At 32.7% G+C, this 20139-nt stretch overlaps 1 protein-coding gene across 6 annotated transcripts in view; it reads left to right on the forward strand.

Moving 5' to 3' along the window:
• Nucleotides 1-20139, forward strand: part of LOC142327464 (uncharacterized) — a 154896-nt gene that overhangs the window by 93863 nt on the left and 40894 nt on the right. For all 6 annotated transcript variants that reach the window (XM_075370567.1, XM_075370585.1, XM_075370600.1 and 3 more), the window contains one exon: nucleotides 1304-1413. In XM_075370567.1, coding sequence (XP_075226682.1) covers nucleotides 1304-1413 — 110 coding nt within the window. The remainder of the gene's footprint in view (nucleotides 1-1303; nucleotides 1414-20139) is intronic.

Here is a 20139-nt window from a genome sequence, read left to right on the forward strand (position 1 = left end):
CCAGCAGCCACCTTGATCTGACAAGCAACTTCCCTGCCTTCCACCTTCTTCTCAAAGGGGTTTGATTCTTCAAAATCCTTAAAGGCCATAACTACCCTTTCCATATTCCCAGCGAGCTTTTTTAGCTCCCTGGCAGTATGGCTTTTTTCAGCTTGTTTTAATAGTTATTTACACTGTTCAGCTCCTTCATGTACCAAATCATTTCCTCCATTTTCCCAGACTCCATTGTGGTCAACTTGTCCAATCAACTCCTCTTATGGTGGAGATTCCTCTTCTCACCTGACACCACGCCATCAGTGGAGTCACTGATGGTAGATTCATGTGAGCTAAATGCATATTGTAATGCCTGCTATTGCTGACTTGTGCTTCTTTTGACCATTGTGTCAGTAGGAAATTCTCAGTCACCTTGTAACTCCTCAAGGGTATAAAGGCACTCAAAACGAATTGATTGACACCCCACATGCTATATATTCTAATTATCTAAATAATACAAAACAATTGAATATATACTATTATTAAGTATATAAGAGCTTAAGCTATAGCTTAGCGTATAAAGCTGCATTAGTCTATGCTAACATGAAAGATAACAAATACTTGAAATTAAAATTAATTAACTGGACTATGAAGTTCTTATCACTGAACGAAAATAAAATTATAATAATAACATATAGTGCTTCACCAGTCTATGCTATCAATAGATAACAAATATTTGAAATAAAACTAATTAATTCCGCTATCCAGTTCTTATCACCAAACAAAACAAAATTATAATAGTCAGTGCTATCTCAAACTGCCACTAACAGTCAACTATAGACCTTATTGCCAATGGCAATAAGGTCATAAAGCTGAAAAACTTAATAAGTTCATTTTCCAAAATCAATCTAAAATAAAAAACACATCCAATTATTTTCCACCACCAATTGCCAATCCTACAGACCAGATAGCTAAACCAAACACAATAAAAAAACCAAAATAAGAACAGAGCGCACAGAAGTATGTCTGTACTTAACCGAACCTCTACTCGACTCCCCTACCGAAATACCTAGTTGTCAAAATGAGATAATTACTTCAGATCTGGTTCCAGCAAATTTTGCTTTTGTTAAGTTATACGTTATTAACAAAATGCTAAGTTCAATTATATTTTAAATTGTTTTTCATAGATTTTATCTATGAAAAACAGTGACAGGATTACAGTGAAATTTAATTAGTCATTATCATGAGTTCTTTCATTATTTAGTTTGCTATACATTGTTTTATTGTTTTATGACATATTTTAATTTTAATGTTGTTTTGACAATCACAGCAACTACAACAGACACCACAGCCTGTTCCACCACCTGTGAACCAACACTCTACTTCAGGCCAACTGAAACAACAGCAGCCAGTTAGTAAACAACAGCGACAAGGAATTGGGTGAGTTAACTGGTTTAATTTATAAAATTTAATTCCATTATTCATAAGTAAGATAATTTTCAGTAAGTAAACTAATCTTGATAAGTCATGTGGTATTTTTTAGTGTTATATAAATAGAGGTGTTAAAACTAACAACTATCAGAGGTTCATTATTCTTATTATTCAGTTTCTCTTTTAAGATTTATTAACACTGAACAGTTGAAATAAAACTTACAAAAAATAATGTTTTTAAAAACTCAAGAGTTTAATTGAGTTTTAATAAACCAATTTTATTAAAAATTGTTTTATTCATCTCTATTAATCTCTAAAATTTGAATGTGACATGATTTGTTTTACTTATTATTCCGAAATAAAGAAAAACCTTGTTTATTATTGATGTGCAATAAATTAATGGTGGAGGAATTTGCTCAATACTGTCTTCATCAGGTAATCACAGTAGATGTTAAAAGTAGGAAAATGTATTTGTAAAATTATTACAAGTTGTACAGGGACATTTTTATCTTTTTTTTTTTTTCTTCAGAAAATACCTTATAATGTATATGTTATCTTGTCTGCTAGTCATTATTTATGAAATTCAATTGTGAATGTAGATTTTTACCTTTTAATTTGTTTTTAAAGTGATTAATGAAGGGTTTTTTGGATTCTGAATTAAAAGTTTTATATATATATATATATATTATATATATATATATTAGTTTTAACAGTAAATATAAATTATACATATTCATGTATGAGTTTAAAGTATGTGTGCAATATTTTAATGTCATGTTATACTAGTGATGGAATAATATATTACATAAATACTAATTACTGTTTTCAGAAGCTGATAGTAAAACTGTGATTCTGGTAGGAAGCTGAAGGACCTTCCTTCTGCTTTCTGCAGTAATTAAAAATTGTAGTTCTGTTACACATTCTTGTGGTAGTTGTTAAATTTCATGTAAGATTTACAAATTAGATTTGATTTATTGATTATCAAAAATTTTCCGAAGTATTATAACTTAAAATTTAATATTAGAATGATGTTAAATTAAAAGACCTGTTTTCAGAAATAAAACATTAAGGTGAATTAATACTAATTATAATAATTAAGGATATTAAATTACACAAGCAGCAGTATCAAATTGCATTGGTTATTTCTATGAGCTAAATGAATAGCTTAATAAAACAGTTAATTTAGCTAGTTAATTTAAAATACAGAATTCATTTTATCTTTGTGTAATGCATATTTTATTTATTAATTAACTGTGCTAATCGATGTTGATTTATGTAAATATCAGTGTATATAGACGAATCGTCAAATAGAGTATCTGAAGAGATCTCATCAATTTGGAAACATCTTTAAATCTTTTGTCCTGATTTTTTATATTAATTTTTGTGTACAATATTAAATGAGTAATATTATGGTTTTTTTTTTAATTAAAAAAAATTTCTATTGACTACTGAACTATTCATGAACAGAGAATAACTTTTTAGATTGAAATTAAAAAGATAATTCAAAAAAGCCAGAATAGCAGTTAAAAATTCCTCTTAATATTGCACCAAGTTAAATAATTCACCTTATTCCTAGGCTATCTGATGATTAATATTTTCTATTAGAATTTAATATTTATTAATGTTTTTTATAACTTCATATTTTATTATCAATTTTATTTTCTCGGACTCTTAGACAGTGTCAGACTCAGTAACAGGTTCTGCAAGATGGTATAAAGTGCATATGTGTGCCTGCACACTACCGATTAAACCTTCAACCCTGGCTAACCACCCCTCCTAAAACTGCTGATCTGGTATTACTTCAGGAGAGGGTATAATGCCCACATACACAATTTGATACCACTTACATACGTGAAAAACCCATACAATCAACAACACACCCGAGGAAACAAGCAACAACCAAAAACATCACACGCAACACACACATCACAGACCCACCACATATCGGAAAAGAAAAACATAGAACAAAAGTAAAGGAAACACCCGCATCCCAATCCCATAGGGGGAAGACATCCATCCACCTTATGACGTCATCGTCGCCACACCACCCCCTCTGTTCCAAGCCCTGAGGGGCTTTACTGGAGGTTGTCTTTAGACCCTCTAACTGATTACATCTCACAGTCAACAGCCAGGCTTCGGTCGGGATGCCACCGATGTAATTGCTTCAGCAGACATTTGCATCAGTAAATACATATCAAATTTCACCTTCATGTAGGCCCCAAACGGACATCTTCACATCCAACCTAACATGATCGCATCAAACTAACTAACCAAAACCGCGGAAGCATGGATCCCGCGCCTAGTACAGATTTGACAACATTGTTCGTGACTGTGAATGCCTCAGAAAACAAACAAGTTTAAAGTTAAATCAGTGCTACACTCATACCAGTCAAAATTGTGTTTTATGCAACATAGAAATTTAGATCTACACCCAAATAAATCGACCAGTTTAGGTCACCTAACAAGGAGAATGCAACCTCATTCCGGTCCGTGCAGGAGCCAGGGACAAACCCCACACCCCCATCCAGTCCCATCATGGTATCTCGCATGGCATTACCAAGTCATAATCAGGACTGCCATCAGCGGAGGGGAGCCACACCCCTGGTCGCAGAGGCTACCATATCCCGACAGCGCAGCATTTTTGAGTTGTAATGTACTGAATGGGGAGATCAGCCATCTGAATCCAAATTCATAGGGAAGCAGCCAATCGGCCTGTAAGCAACATCATTGTGGTTTTCTCTGGGCTGAAAATCATCTTATGTTGGAGACTCCACAGTCGGAGTGTCTCACAAGCACGAGCAGACTGCTTCATTGCTATCAGATTCCGAGACCACCAACCAGTTATACGTTCCCAGCTAGTGTCTCTAGGAATGCCGGCTTTAGCCGCTGCTACCACCACAGAAGTGAAATTTTCTGCCAGAACATTTAATGGCAGGCCATCAAGGCCTCAAGAAAAAATCTCCAGTCTGGACTCCAACAAAGAGAAGAATTTCTGCCAGTCCACCTTCCTATGCAGGAAGAGCCCCATGGTGATCAGGAAAGTGTCCCTCATGGCCATCGCGTAGCTCATCCACTATTTTGAATGGTATCAACCAATGATTGCTAGAACAGTCGTCGACCACAGACCAGTCAAGGACCCTGCCAGGAATGTCCCTACTAATGGTGATGTCAATATTTGTACCTGAAAAGACCTGTCGTCCGTTAACCATAAGTCGCCAACAGGTCTGCAACATTAAAGACTTAAAAATTGTGCTGCGCGATGAAATGTCAGGCCACCGCCATGATCAGTGCTTCCACTATGCCAGAAAAGCGACTTTGCATTAACATCAGCACCAATAAGGATTGGACCATTGCCCACAATACGAAAGAGCCTATCCCATCTCGCTAGTTGTTTCTCAGTGGGATCCCTATATTGGAAATATGAACTAAAAACTGTAAGGTTCTGTTCACGAATGGCAAGTCTGACCACAACATGATGCGCATCAGAAACCTGCCGTATAAAGACACTATCTAGAGACTTCCTACACAGAATAGCAGACATTCAGGTATGCCCTACACAAAACTTTTTCCAGCTGTGAAAGCTTAGCAGATCAACCATAATTACATATGGGTGCTGCAGAAGGAAACATCAAGGCTCCGTTTCTACAATCTCACCTAACTCAACCTAGACTGCATAAGCACTCTGGGCATTTAGTTGACCAAACCTAACCATCTAAGGAATTAAAGTACAGCGTAACGGCCCTTATGTAATAGCCACACTCCTCAGAGTGCCAGCAGGACTAAGGGTAAAGGCCCCTTTGCTAGTAACAGGGTCTTGTGACCAGGAATCATTGCCATTCTTTTCGACGCAATGAGGTGGGTGCTCGAACAAATAGTGCGCCAAATCCTTTGAATCCTTCTGAAAAGGGTATGAATCGTCTAAACAGTAAGGGCACAAAACCATTATAACAGTTCTCAGACAGCAAGATTGTGAAACTGTGGAAGATACAGACTCGACCACTATCTCAAAAATAGCAGTGAAAAAGAGTTTATACAACGCAACCTCTGTTTGTGAAAAGAGACCAGAGGTTAGGAAACACCCGCAACAATCACAAATAAAAATCACACCCAGCAGTGTATACAGATAACACTTACCATTTACAACCACTATCATTGCTATGAAGATGCAGCGAGCACACCATCGAGCTTTGGAAGAGTGTCCATGGCTTCATTGCACCAAGGTGATCTCCAGATGCTCAGGAGACTCCCTAGGCGCTCAGCCGTGAGCCCCTGTCGTGCTTGGCACCTTGTTCCCCATCAGGACTCCTCCCATCCATGTAACTTTTCATTTACTTTCTTCACATACAACTCCATTGTCTTCCACTCATTGGATCCTCTCATCAGTACACTCTGTGTTACTTCTGGCCAAAACATGGCCTCAACACCAAGGGTGGCCAACATTTCCTCACGTTTTCCCAAAGGGTGGGCAGCAAAAGTACACATGAGTGGGGGTTTCCTCCTCTGCACATTCAGGACATAGATCCGAAAAATCTCAACAGAATCTGAACAAATACGATCTGTAGCCTCCGTGGCCTGTCAGGAACTGTGTTAAACTATATCCCAACAAGCCATACCAGTTCCTGATGTCTCTGATTAAGCAGTACATCCATTGTTCCTCTGTCCCAGCGATCTTGCCAGATTTTCATCAACTTCTCTGTGATCTCAGTGGTTAATCGCCTTTTATCTTCAGGAAGCAAAGGTCACTTTCTTGTAGTCTTTTCTTGGCATGATTATCAAATCTATAGGCATAAGCCCCACCAGGGCTTCAGCCGCTTCCTTAGAGACAGTGCGATATGCCAAGATTATCTTAAAACAGCTTCTATACAATACCTCTAATTTGCCTAATTATTTGGCATAACATAACACTGGCTCCTATCTCGACCCCATATAGCATCGTAGAGTATGGCGTCCCGGCCAGCAACCTCCTTTGCAATTGTGAGGGCCTTCCACAATTAGGAAGGAGACCAGCTATCAGCCTCATAGTCCTCTCCGCCTTACTTGCAGGCTCTGTGACTTGGGCTCCAAATCTCAATCTTGCATCCACCCAAAGATCAACATATTTTATCGCTGGTCTTGAGATGATCCTTCTGTTTCCAAGTGTGAATTTCAACACCAGTCTCTTTTTCACAAAGGATGTCACCACTGCCTCTTTGTTCTCTGGGGCCAGCATATGCCCAGCCCCCATCTTTAATCACTTGGTAGGAGTCTCGTATCTTGTCAATGGCTTCCCATCTAGTGACTGCCTCCATCACTAAAGCGATATCATCAGCATAGCCTACCAACATAACATCCAGCAGGAGGGTAACTTGAAAAACCTTGTTGTGCGCCAGTTCCAAAGGATTGGTCCAAGGATCGACCCCTGTGGCACTCCTCTATGTAGGCTTTTCTCAGCTTGTCCATCTTGCAGTTGCACACCAGCCTGCCAGCCTGCATCTCGTTAGATACGATTGTACCACTTTGCACAGATACAAAGGAACCTCTTCTAGAAACCTCACTATGACAACATGAGAAACACAATAGAATGCGTCCTCACATCTAAGGCAATGTGGACACATTCCCTGCTGGTTACGCATCGTGTCCCTTTTCACTAAATCACAAACAGCAGCTACAGCGTCCACGGAGGATCTCCCCTTTGAGAAGCCATACTGACTTGGAGAGAGTCTGCCCACCTCTTACATAGCCTTGGTTATCCTGTGCTGGAGCATATGCTCCAGAACCTTGGCAAATACATCTATCATAGCCAGTGAGGTCAGTATGAGGAGGGAAGCGCCAGATCCTCCATGGTTTAAGTGCAAGTACCAGCCACTGGCATCTCCAACTCTTGGGAAAAACCCCCTCTGTAAGACAGGTATTGTAGACATCAAGGAAGGTGGCTCTGCCGGGACCACCACCTTTATCACCATATTCAGCAATAGGTCCAGACCTGGCGCCTTCTTCAGAGGCATGCGCATTGTTGCATCTATTAATTCACCATTTGTGAAGGAAGGCGGAGGAGGCTCATCATCCCTTTCATCTGCGGCTAAGCCTTTTCCACAAGAGGAGAGTTCGTCTATTATACCCCAGACTTCCCAGGTGTCCTCTGTAACAGGTACCCTTGGTCTCACATTCTTCTCACCAGAACGCTATATGGCCTCCCCCACAGATCTGATTCAACTTCTTTAATTAGCTTCCTCCAAGCAGTTCTCTTTACCTCCTGAATGCATTTGATTAAGTCCTTCTTGACTTCCTTATATCAGGCCGCACATATTTCTCTCAGGGAGGGAGGTGAGCTCTCATTATTTGCCTTCCGGCCTTATGACACTCTCTTCTCTTTTGTGTCACCTTACTTGTTCGCCAATATGTGGGAGATTCCCCATTTCTAGTATATCTCTGAGGGAGACTTCCACACGCCATAACAAGAGAGCTCATCAGGAAGTGCACCTTATCCTCTACAGTAATAGCTTCACAGACTCCACTTAAATCCAGTGCTGCTGTGAAAGCACCTGAATTGAGGTTCCTGGTGCTCCAACCCATAAATGTGGATGGTCCTTTGCTGCTATATCCTTCCACTATTAGCGTAGTGATAACCAGCTGATGGTCACTCCCCGAGAGACCCTCCAGTCACTAATGCGTTAGGCCAGTTCTGAACTGGCAAATGTTATGTCTACTATAGACCCGGTTACGCCCCTACTGAATGTAAAGATGCCACCCTCATTCAAATAAACAAGGTCCATTGCTGCTGTTGCTGCCTCCCACATATGTACATCTTAACAGAACCCCAGTCTATGGACCACAAATTAAAATCGCCCGCTAGAAATGCAGGGCGATGCATTAGTAGATCATCCACAATGATGTCCAATATTTCCTCAAATCTCTCCTCTGTTATGTTGGGCGATATATAACATGAATACAAACAAATACCTCTGATCTTTATCTTTGCCCTAACAAAGCTCCCACCCAAATGTATACCTCAGGCAGTTGTACGCTTACATAGCCAAATAGTAGAGCCTCCATTCCCCAACAGCAGACATCCCAGTCAGGAACAGGTAAAGTATGGCTCAGAGACAATCACAGTCTCTGCACCCATCTCCAAGGAGTACTCAGACAGCAAATTTTGGGCCAACACAGCATGATTCATATTTAACTGTGTTATCATTATTTTCGAATCGTGGTTTGCCAGAACTCTCGAGGCTTTTTCTAGTTTTCTCCTTGTCTGCCTCTAGGGTATGTAGACACCAAACCTGTTTGGTGTCCTTCCGTACCACAGGTAAAGCACCTAGGCACCTCTCTACAACCAATAGTTCTGTCCTTCAGCCTCACAATTGAAGCAGGCACTTGACCCTGACTTCACCCTGACAGCTGCTGGCCATATGTCCCATCTCAAAGCATTTATAACAACACAGAGGCTGCTCCATGATGTCACAGAGCGTGATGTCAGTCTTGCATGATATAGGACCAATCTTGACTTGACCCTTCTGCACGATTCGACCAACCAGAGTCGCCAGCAGTCGACACACCACAACCCTGGTCTCACCATACCCAGACCTAAATGTGATCTCAGGCCAACAGGCAGATCCAGGCCAACAACTTCCTGGAGTCCCTTGACTATCTCCTCAGTCTCAATGTCAACCTCAAGATCCCATATACATAGGGCGGCTGTTTTTGATCTCGAGTGCACAGTCCCCTCTTTTATTGCTGAGGCAACCATTTGCTTAAAAATCCCAGCATTCTTATCTTCCTTTATCTTTATTTCCATATGATCACCGGATTTTTATATGGAAAGAATTTCCATAGTGTCTGGGACCATGACTTCAGATCTCACAGTCTTCAAAAGATCTGCGTATGTTGCAGACAAGATATAAGATATAAACTTATATTGTTTTTACTTTTAAAATGAAATTAACTTATAGTAATATTAAGCCCTATTGAAGGATCTAGAATAGTTTGTACAGATATTGTGTCTATTTATTTCTCTCGCGCTCATCCAGACCTCAAAACTGCTACACATCAGCTATAGTCAATCGACCAAAATCATAAAAACCAAACAATCCATAATCCAAAACTCAACAAAATAACACATCCACAAAACACTAAACTACAATATCCAATATCCGAAACCAAAAAAAAATCACTAGAAAAACCATCCGAAACACACAACAACGCAGTGCGAGTAATCAAAGGTTTTCACCACTTGAGTTCACCAACTCAACTCTATAAACGTTTATAAACCTAAACCTAGCACATTATTTCTTGTTAGGCTTCTTTATATGTTTTTCACTTTGTATGGTTTTAAAAGAGAAGTGTACATATGTAAACTGTGGTTTTTATAATTTAAAAAATCAATTATAGAATAAATCAATTCATAATGATCTGCACTCAGGAAAGCAGTCAACATCAACAGATACCAATCTAGTCTTAAAAATCAAAATACTTTTGAATTTTAATCATCATTAAAAAGTGTAGGGACCAGAGATGGAGCAATATTTGAATTAGTTTATTACACAATATTCTTGCTGAAAAATTTGGTGAAAGCATGAATTGCAGCAAACTTGGTGTCACAAGACCAAAAAGATCCATCATGTTGTGCTCTGTCAGGAGCTGTTAAACTTCCTTATGACAGAATATTATTAAATTACATCATAAAGGTCATAAAACATGGATCTATGATATGAACTGAAATTGTATTATGACTTAGAAGTTTTAAAAAGATGAAAACATTCACCACAAAAAGACTTAAAATTAGTGCTCAAAGTCAGTGGGTACTAATCCTTAGTTAATCCAAACTTTTGTTCAAAGAATAGAATGGATGTTCTTCCCATAGCCATTATATACAATGTGCTTACATTACAGTTATTTTAATGTAAAAAAAAAAAAAAAAAATACTATAGTTACAAAAATGTTATACTTTGAGATGTAAATTGAAATATAGAATAATGAACTATCAGATGGTTTAGGAAAATAATAAATTATTTGAGATAATACAATATGGAGATTTATCAAACTATTTTCTTATATTTACTGTTTTACAAGTTTCAAGTCTCAGCCTTAAAAATTTATCTATTCTCTGTCAATGATCAGACACATTTTTTTTTACAATGATATTTTCAATTGATTGATTAAGTAAAAATAAAAAATGAAAGTGTTTAGTCACTAAAGGTTGCTTATCAATTGGTGAATTGTGTTTAATCACTCTATTGATGATTCATTTCTTAATATAGACAAAAACAAAAAAATATTTCATGACAATCTTCTACAAGTGAAAATGAAGAAATATTATAGCATGGGTTCGGTTTGTTTTCAATGTATAGCTTGTGAAAAATTTTTCCCTGATTTCTTCCAAGAGTAAAATGAAACATACTGAAACCCTTGGAAACTAAATTAAGGAGTAAATTTGATGGTTTCATGTTTTTTTTTTTGACCTGAAAATTGAACAAATCCCAGAATTGATCTTTTGATAATTTTTGAGAAAATTATATATAGCTGATATTTCAAACTTTTTAGGTTTGATGGACAATAACTTCATTAAATTCCTAGTAAAAAAATAAAATTTTACATCAAAATTTGTAGAGAATTTATTGCTGAGAAATTCTATATAAATAACAATAACTGAACATGAAGAAGCATTTAAGAAGTTTGACTTTTATTAAACACAAAATAGACTGAAGTGTAACAGAAAAATGCTATGTTATAATCAAATTATAATTAAATGACTATGTTATAATGTTACAGTACACTATATTTCAGTGTTATACTATTTTTCTGGTGTACCTTTCTGTGATATAAAGATTTTAAACTTAAATTCCATCAGTAGTATATATATTTACGTATAAATTCTTCATGCTTATTAAATGTAGTTTTATATAAAAGGTATTTGGGTTTATTGTATGTGTACAAATGATTTTATCCACATTAATATCAATTTATTATTATTAGGATTAATGTAATAATATATAAATAATATTAGTTTTAAGTTTTATATTTATAAGATATCTGTTAATTTTTGCTTTATTTTAACACTTTGTTTAATATAAGCAGCTAGTTACAGATGTACGTATTTTTTATATTAATATACTTTGCGAAGAAATTATACTTTTTTTTTACAGGAATCACAACTTTTAATGTACATATAGTTTACTCACACTGATATAAAATATATGTTCGTTTTATTAACCTGTAAAACTGCCCTGCATGTTGACCATTTGATTTTAATTGTATATTTACATTTTGTTCGAAAAAAATATTAACGTATCTTCAAATTTTCCTATTGTTCTACAAAGAGAAAAGAACAATGTAGTAAACAATTTTAGTAAGCATTCTTAGTCTGGACATACATTAGGGTGGTGTGATATCTTATATTCACCATATGTATTTTAATACATATGGTGAATATAAGTTACAATATGTATTGTAACAAATTACGCATTATGGTAAAGATGTCTGCTGTGTGTAAGGAGGGGAGGTATGTAATCAGTCAACATTTTAACAAGTTATTTTTCTCATGAGTGGCAATTAAAAGTTTTACATAGTATTATTAATTACAGCCCATTATTATCATTGAGCTGCACTGTACTATTACAATTTATATTTAGCTTTCATTGTTGAAGCACTTCTCTTTTACTGTAACAACAATTATTATTATTGCTCTTTGATTCTTTCTTCTCTTTTATCAGCAGTAGGTTTGTTAAACTGAAGAAACATACCCAGCAGAAAATAAAAAATAATTGTTGCAGTAATAAACAAATGAATTATGCACATGATAAATGAAACTGTAGATGATAATATTTGTCTTCTTTTATATGTGTATAATCAAAATAAAGAAAAATTTTATAAAAGGGGAAAACGATTAAATTTCAATATGTAGGTGATATATAATTTTATTTGTTTATAGAACAAATTTCTGTATAAAGGAAGGGCACAATGTAAATATAAATGCAGATAAAAGAAAATTACAACATTACTCTTAATTTTATCACATAACATAAATGAAAAAACTTATTATCAACTATAGTCTGTAAAATTGTCAAAACTCTTATAGAAATATAATGAAATCATTTTACACATTATTTACAACTTCCAAATTGTTTACAAAACAAACTTTAAATAGAAAAAAAGGAAATAATTTTAATTAATTTATTGAGAGCATTTGTCTTTCACTCCATCTAAAACGCAAACAACCTTCCTCTTTCTCCTTATTACCACTCAGTTTTAACCTCTATTGATCTTAAACTGAATAGTAATAATTATGGTTTAAATTTTCATCAGCTTTCAAATATAACTATTTTTATTGATACTAGTTTCTCATAACGCTATATTTTATACACTATTATTTTATATTGGACATAAATTATAACACTTTCAAACATTCATAAATTGTAGATAGTATAATTTTCAGTCTGTTCCAGATTTGGTTTTATGTTGTTAATGTATAGAAACTTGATCAAGCATTGCTGTGTATTCATAGCTGACAAACAATATTTTTTTTTTATTTTTTTAATCTAAAAGAGAAATAAATTTCAAATGACCCTAAAATTCTGATTTTTCTGTAGCAAATTTAGAATTTCTATGAGTTTATATACTTTTACTACTTTATAGTCTGATTTTTTTTTCAATAATATTCTGAATACTTAAAAGCTCTTCATATTTCACATCACTTGGGGGTTTCAAAAAGTTATCAGTTTTATTAAAAGTCATTTTAGTTGTGAATACCAATTCATGCAGTTTTATTCCCGTACTGTTTACCAAGCTATGACAATGATCTTCTGAATACAACTTCTACTATCAGGGTACGATTTTCTATTTCAACATAATTGTACAGAGTAGAGCTCAGCCTAAGGTACATAGATTTAATAAATCTCATTATAGCGACTTCCAACTTATTATTACATCAAATAGCCCATATTCTAAACAATACAATAATATGAAAGATAAGGTAGAATTAACTATAGATTTATACAATGCAAACTTTGTTAAAGAGCAGACACAACCAAGTAACTGTATGTTGTAAGTGTTTCATTGATCTCTTTGTTCTAATTAAAGTAATTTAAATTTTTACATTTATACTGTTTAAGGAATGACAGATTATTGTTTTTTTTTTAATATTAACCAATTACATTGGTCTACAGGAGTTTTGTTACATAGATAATTTTGGCTTATTCTAATATATTTTTTTGTAATTGTCACTCGTAAAAAATGAAAACTGTTAAAACGATTTATTTTTTCTGTTAAGACTAAACACTTATAAAGATTTATTGTAAGTCAATGTTTGTATTAATATTGAAACTGAAGATATTTATAAGTGGCTCAGAGTGGAATAATTTGAAGGAGTGACCAGTATGACTACTATGGTGTTAGATCGATACAGACTGATTACTGTGACTCATTACTTGTAGGAGAAATAAATTTATTACAGCAGTATAATTAATTTAATAATTTTTTATTAATGTCATCATAATTGATAGTCATTTCAATCATTATTTTTACTGCAGAATAACCCAGACCTGAGAATCTGTTTCGTTCCGGCTTTCATGTAAATACCACCACAAGTAGTCTTTTGTTTTATTCCTACTGTTTCTAATACAGAATGTATTGTTTTTGTTCTGCTTCATACATATTGTTTTTTGTGTATTGTTAGTTAATTTAAATGTCTCATAGTTCTATAAATTATCCTAACTATTTTTGCTATTTGTATAGTGAATCTCGAATACAGAATATTACTCCTTTGGTTAAAAGATTGTTTGAATTATATTTTGGGTGTAAATTATATCAAGATAAGTGTTGGACCCCTCATATTTTAATTAATTCTTATCTAGCTTTACTGAACAATAGGCAAAGTGGGAAGCCATGACATATGCCTTTTGCTGTTCCTGTGGTTTATGGAGAGAGCCAAAGAAGTATTCAACTGACTGCAATTTTTAATCAAAAAAATCAAAGGCACCACTATTCAGTTCAAGAAATCCATTGTCTTCCTTTAACCCTTTTCAACTGACTGCAATTTTTAATCAAAAAAATCAAAGGCACCACTATTCAGTTCAAGAAATCCATTGCATATCGTAGTCTTCCTTTAACCATAAGACTTACTCCACACAGTGAAAAGTTACCTGTTCCAGTTACATCAAAAACATGGAGTTTACCAATAAATGTTGACAGTGAGAAGGTTAGGCTGATTTAGAAAGTAATGAAGAAGAGGATCTGCCTTGATTTCCAATATGAGAACGCTGAAATTCAAAAAATTACTCAAGTACCACTTAATGTTCTCGTTCATAATCTTAATTTGTCTAAAATGCAGTCAGTGTTTGTGGCTTCAAGGTTAAAAGGCTGGGATCTCCTCGAAATTTCATTAAATATGTTTTTGCATGTTAGGCAGCAAGAATTTCAGCACTTATTTGTCTTATTTCAAGACAATAGAGACAACAGTGTACTGCAATGATAAATTGTTTTTGGATTTACTAGAATAACATCACAATCCTATGGAATGGCGATTCTTTATAGATTCCTCTAAAATGAGTTTGGAAGCTGCCCTCCTGTACAGTGGAAATTAGAAACTCAATTTCTCTTGTTTATGCAGCATAAATAAAGGAGATGTATAACAGTATGAAATATTTACTGATGATGCAGTAAAAATTGTTTGCCTTTGATACAGTATGAAAAGTATTCTCGGCACATGTGTGGAGACTTAAAGATGATAGTCATTTTATTAGGTATATAAGTACTGATGTTTCTTATGTGAGTGGGACTGTAGAAATAGGAAAAATCACTAAATTAAAAGACTGCCTAAAGAGAGAAGCACTCATAGCTGGGCAGAAAAAAAATTAAGATAAAAATGCTATATGCAATATATATAATAATCTCTTTTAAAAAAATAATCAGATTTTCTTTAAATACATGTTATTAAAACACCTTCCCTCAGTTCGATTTTGGTATGCAAATTTGAAATCAGTGGAAAAAATACTATAAGACACATTATTTAATGCATAACAGAATTTTTTTTTTCTTTTTTTTTTAATGGCTCATGTTTTCTGACTTGAATCCATTATCATTAAATTTTATCAATTTTTTTTCACATAGCTGACATTTACACCATCAATTTTTTTTCTATCAATCTTCATGAATCAGCAAAGATCACTAAATCATCATCTGGTTATTACTTGATCATCAAAACTTGATAGTTATCCAGATAATCAATGACCATTATCCAAATTATCATCTTTGTATCCATGACAATTGGAAAAAAATTATATCTGAAACAAATAAGAGAGAGAGAGGACAAAACTGTGCTTGCAAAAACACCCAAAGAATTTTATTTATTCCAGGGTTCAAGAGATTTAAATAATCAAAAACCCTCCGGAAATCTACATTAATAGCAATAATACCCATAAACATGTCAATTTTATGTATCAAATTAATTTGAATAACTGTCATGAAGATAAAAATATTCTCAGAACATCCTCCCATAACTGAAAACTGTTTTGTCGTTTCAGTAGCACAGATTTCTCAAAAGAAATTATACTTGTAAATAATGTTGCTATTGCATTCATAAAATTAGTGTAGATTGGTAGTTTTCTAGATGTTTATTGTTCCCTTTCTTGAAAACTATTTTAGTCTTCATAATACCCCAAGATTGTGGTATGGATTCTTTAATCATTAATGCATTAAATAAATTCATAACATATTTAATACCATTTTCAATTAATAATTTAAAGATCTCTTAAGGAGTACAATCAACGCCAACACTTTTTAAACTTTCATTTTCAGAAATCACATATTGTAGTCCATCGACAACATTAATGGCTGCACTTAATATAGAGTCTGGTATGAGAATAAAATTGATAAAATTTAATGTTGAAGGATTCAAGTCATAAAACAGTCATATTCCTCAAAAACATTTAATGATAAAGATGACTCTCACATTTTGAGTTCTCAAAATAATTTATCTCGCCCCAAAAATCCATCAGGATTTTTTGTAGATAATTTTTTTAAGAATAATTAAAATTTTTTTGCCATTTTTACTGCACCCTATATATATATATATTATTTTCAGGTATACATACCTCAGGCACAGAAATTTTCTCTTTTAAAACCTTTAAACCTACTTTTAACTTCAGTTTTTTTTTAACTCAACATTTTCCATGAAACCATAGCTAGTGTTTCATTTTTTAGCAGCTTCTGCAGCTTTAGGCTAATTATGTGTTTTAATGTAAGTGGACAATCCAAGGCAGTAGAAATTACAGATTATAAAAAACATCAATAACAGTAAAATGCATCTACTTGGAAGTTGGATATAAGTTTGGAAAAGGAGTAAAGTAAGTTATAAACTGCTGTTGATAATATTGTTGTCTTTTTTCTTTCAAATGGGAAAAAAATCTACCATTTTTAATCCAAATATACCTAAATCTACTTCTGAAGTTTCTTTGCCAAGTTAAACAGTTTTTTATATGAGCTCATTGATAAAATATAAATTGTATTTTTTCTGAATTTAGTTAGGTTGCTTTTTTTTTCTTTTTTTTTAGCCCGGGAACATGTTAGAAATTCTTATTTATCTTAAACTTTTAAAAATGTAATTATTGTAATTTTAGTTTAATTACCATTATTTTATTTAATCCTATAAAAGTTATCTTAACATATTTTTGTTTTTAAGGACTTAAATGTGTCCAAGAATTTGAACCAGTTTACTCTTCAGGAAAGGTTTGAAATTGAAATAATTTTTTTTTAACTCTCAATTGAGAGTTAATTTTAGTCTTTTACAACATTAATGGCTGTATTTTTAGTACAACAAAGAACTTTTCAATTCTGTACCCCCATAACCTCATTTTCACTTGGAATCTGCAGATTTAACAGATTAAGAATCAACAGTAGTCAATATTGTTGTTTGTTCAGAGATCATTAAATTTATTTTACCCATTATTTCTTCAAAAGTTGGTAGGAACAGGTCAAGTAATAATAATATCACCTGTGTCCAAAATAACTTTACTCAATTATGTAACTCAAGGAGATATCATAGATAAATGAAATAGGCTTACAAATAAATTAATGTGTAATAATACCCAAAATTAATTTTTATCTATGGTAATCAATTCATATATCATGTAATTGAATGGACCAATTCTATTCAGATGTGTGGAGTTATAAAAATTAGCTAAAGCAAGTCACAACAGAACTCTTAGTAAAAATAAAGTTTCTCACCAAGTAGTATCCTCTGATCCGCAACATAATTACTTTATAAAGAAATTTATATATATATTATATATATATTTAATCTTCAAAATATTTCTAAAATCAAATAATTCTCTTACTTTCCGTCAGAATCTTATAAGTATATTTATTCACTCCACTCAACTATATTTTAAAAGCACACACAGTTTTAGTACCATCTAAAAGTTATATTAACTTATAACTTACAAAACATTTCATACCTTTTCACCATTACTCAACCTCTATTATCTGAATAGAAATCAAGTAGGTTTGATATTCTTAATCGGTAAAGAATTGCTGCTTTATGTGTGTTTTCTTGTTACTCAATTCCCAATCATAATATCACTTAGATAAAGGTAACAGCATCATTTAAGAAATTGAATGAGTAAGTACTGCATTCTTGTTGTTGTTTACTTATGAGAAAATTGTTAGCTTGTTCAAATTGCTTATATCATGTGAAGTTTAATGAAAGTAATTTGATAGTTTAATAACATTTTTCATTTATTTAATTCAGTCTTATTTTGATATTAGCGATTGTAATCCTCATTTAGTTAAAAATTATTTTAGTAAATTTACCAAATTATACAAGTAGTAATATGCAATTTTAAACCACAAAATAGTATATTGTGAGTATAATTACAGTTTTATGAGTTAAAATGTATTTTTTTTATGCGCTCATTTATTATTACATCATTCTGTTTATTTATTGTCAACATTTATGTAGTGATTTCTGAAATTATTGAATGAAAATTTCATTGACAAAGGGAGAAGTGTGGAATTGCCTGAAACTTGTAAGCATCACCTAAGGATGTTTAAAAAGTTATATTTTAATGCTTCTGATTGTTTAAGTTATTAAGAGTTCACAATTAATTTATGATAAAAAAAATATAAATTAAATGTTTCTTTCTGAATAATATTCTGTAAAATTGTTTGTTAAGAAAATAGTGATAGGAAAAGTTTAAAAACAGATTGCAGAGATTTTATATTTTGCAGCCCTTTATGTTAGGATATAATTTACATGTTATTTTTTTAATTCATTTCCTTCGTTCTCAAAATGACATTAATTTGATTATAACATAATTAAGAAAAATGATTTTTGAGATTATAGTACATAATTTTGTATATAATGATATTTTTCTCATTGTTTTTGTTATTGAAAAAGTATGGAAATAACTTTCCTGCTTAAGCAGTTATATATTACAAAACCTATTGACAGTATAACTTGTATCTAACACTTAGCTATATATTATATATGATAATTTACACTACACTGAAGGGTTGCAGTTTAAGTATTTTTATAAATTGTGATAAATTTATATAATAATTATTTATTGTGATAATTGTTTATACAATTTTGTAAATAGTGATAAAGTTTATTATGGTGTAATCAAGTTAATGCAAGTTTATTATTATGTTCATCCATATTTTAGGTTAAATGTTGATGCTTTCCAAATCAATTTGAAAAATAAATCTGAATTAAATATTTTTTTTAAACAGCCCTTAACATGACCTAATTCTGCAGTGTACCTACATTATATTTCTATTCATAGTAGATTGTACAGTATCCGATGGATACTGAGATTAATAAAATTTTTAATATTTTTTAAATTGTTTGAAAGAATTGCCGTGTCAGTCTGCATATTGAACAGTTTTATTACTATACTAGTGTTTTACTTAAGTTTATATTGTTTGTTAGCTTCTTTTGTTTATTCTGAATTGTGTGAATATCTTTTGAGTGGAATCTTGATATTATGTATGTAATTATAGACATATTTTACATCTGGCTTATATACTGCATGTACGTTATTAAATTAGTTATTTCACAGTTGTGAAGACCAATAAGCAATTTGCATTTTGTTATATTTTTTTAGGATTTTTAATTTTAGTGAGTTTTGTACACTGTATAGAATATTTTAATAATTAAATTTATTTACTTATTACTTTTACTGTATTTAAAGAGAAACATTTGTTTATGATAACTGTTTTATGATGTCCTCTTGGTTTTCCCTTTACCATCTAATAATGTGTTTTGTACATTATTAGAAAAAGGCTACATAGCAAGTAAAATATTTATCATTCAAAATTGATTTTTAGATTAGTTTTTTCCGCCATTTTGATTTATGCAAATGTCATTCATTAAACCTAATTGCTCATAATTGGGAAATCAATGATGTACCAGATATATTATGCACTTATCCTATACAACATGAAATACTTATATGGAGAATAAAAAACAGTGCGTAATAATGTGTTATCATTTATGATATTAAAAGTAGAAATTTATATATTCTTTTTATATTCATTTAGTTTTACTTATGACAGACATTTTAATTCTTAGGAAAATTTTGTAGGGCTGTATATATTACATACATATATACATTGTGTATGAGAATGCATGTAAGTGTGTGATTATTTTGGTACAAATATTATTATGTAGTTAGATTTTGAAAGTAGATTTGGAGATTTATTTGAAACAAAACCTATAATAATATTCGACTGAACTGTTATTAATACTGTTAATATTCACTG

The sequence above is a fragment of the Lycorma delicatula genome, chromosome 1, assembly GCF_047948215.1.
Source record: "Lycorma delicatula isolate Av1 chromosome 1, ASM4794821v1, whole genome shotgun sequence".
In the NCBI taxonomy this organism is placed as follows: domain Eukaryota; kingdom Metazoa; phylum Arthropoda; class Insecta; order Hemiptera; family Fulgoridae; genus Lycorma; species Lycorma delicatula.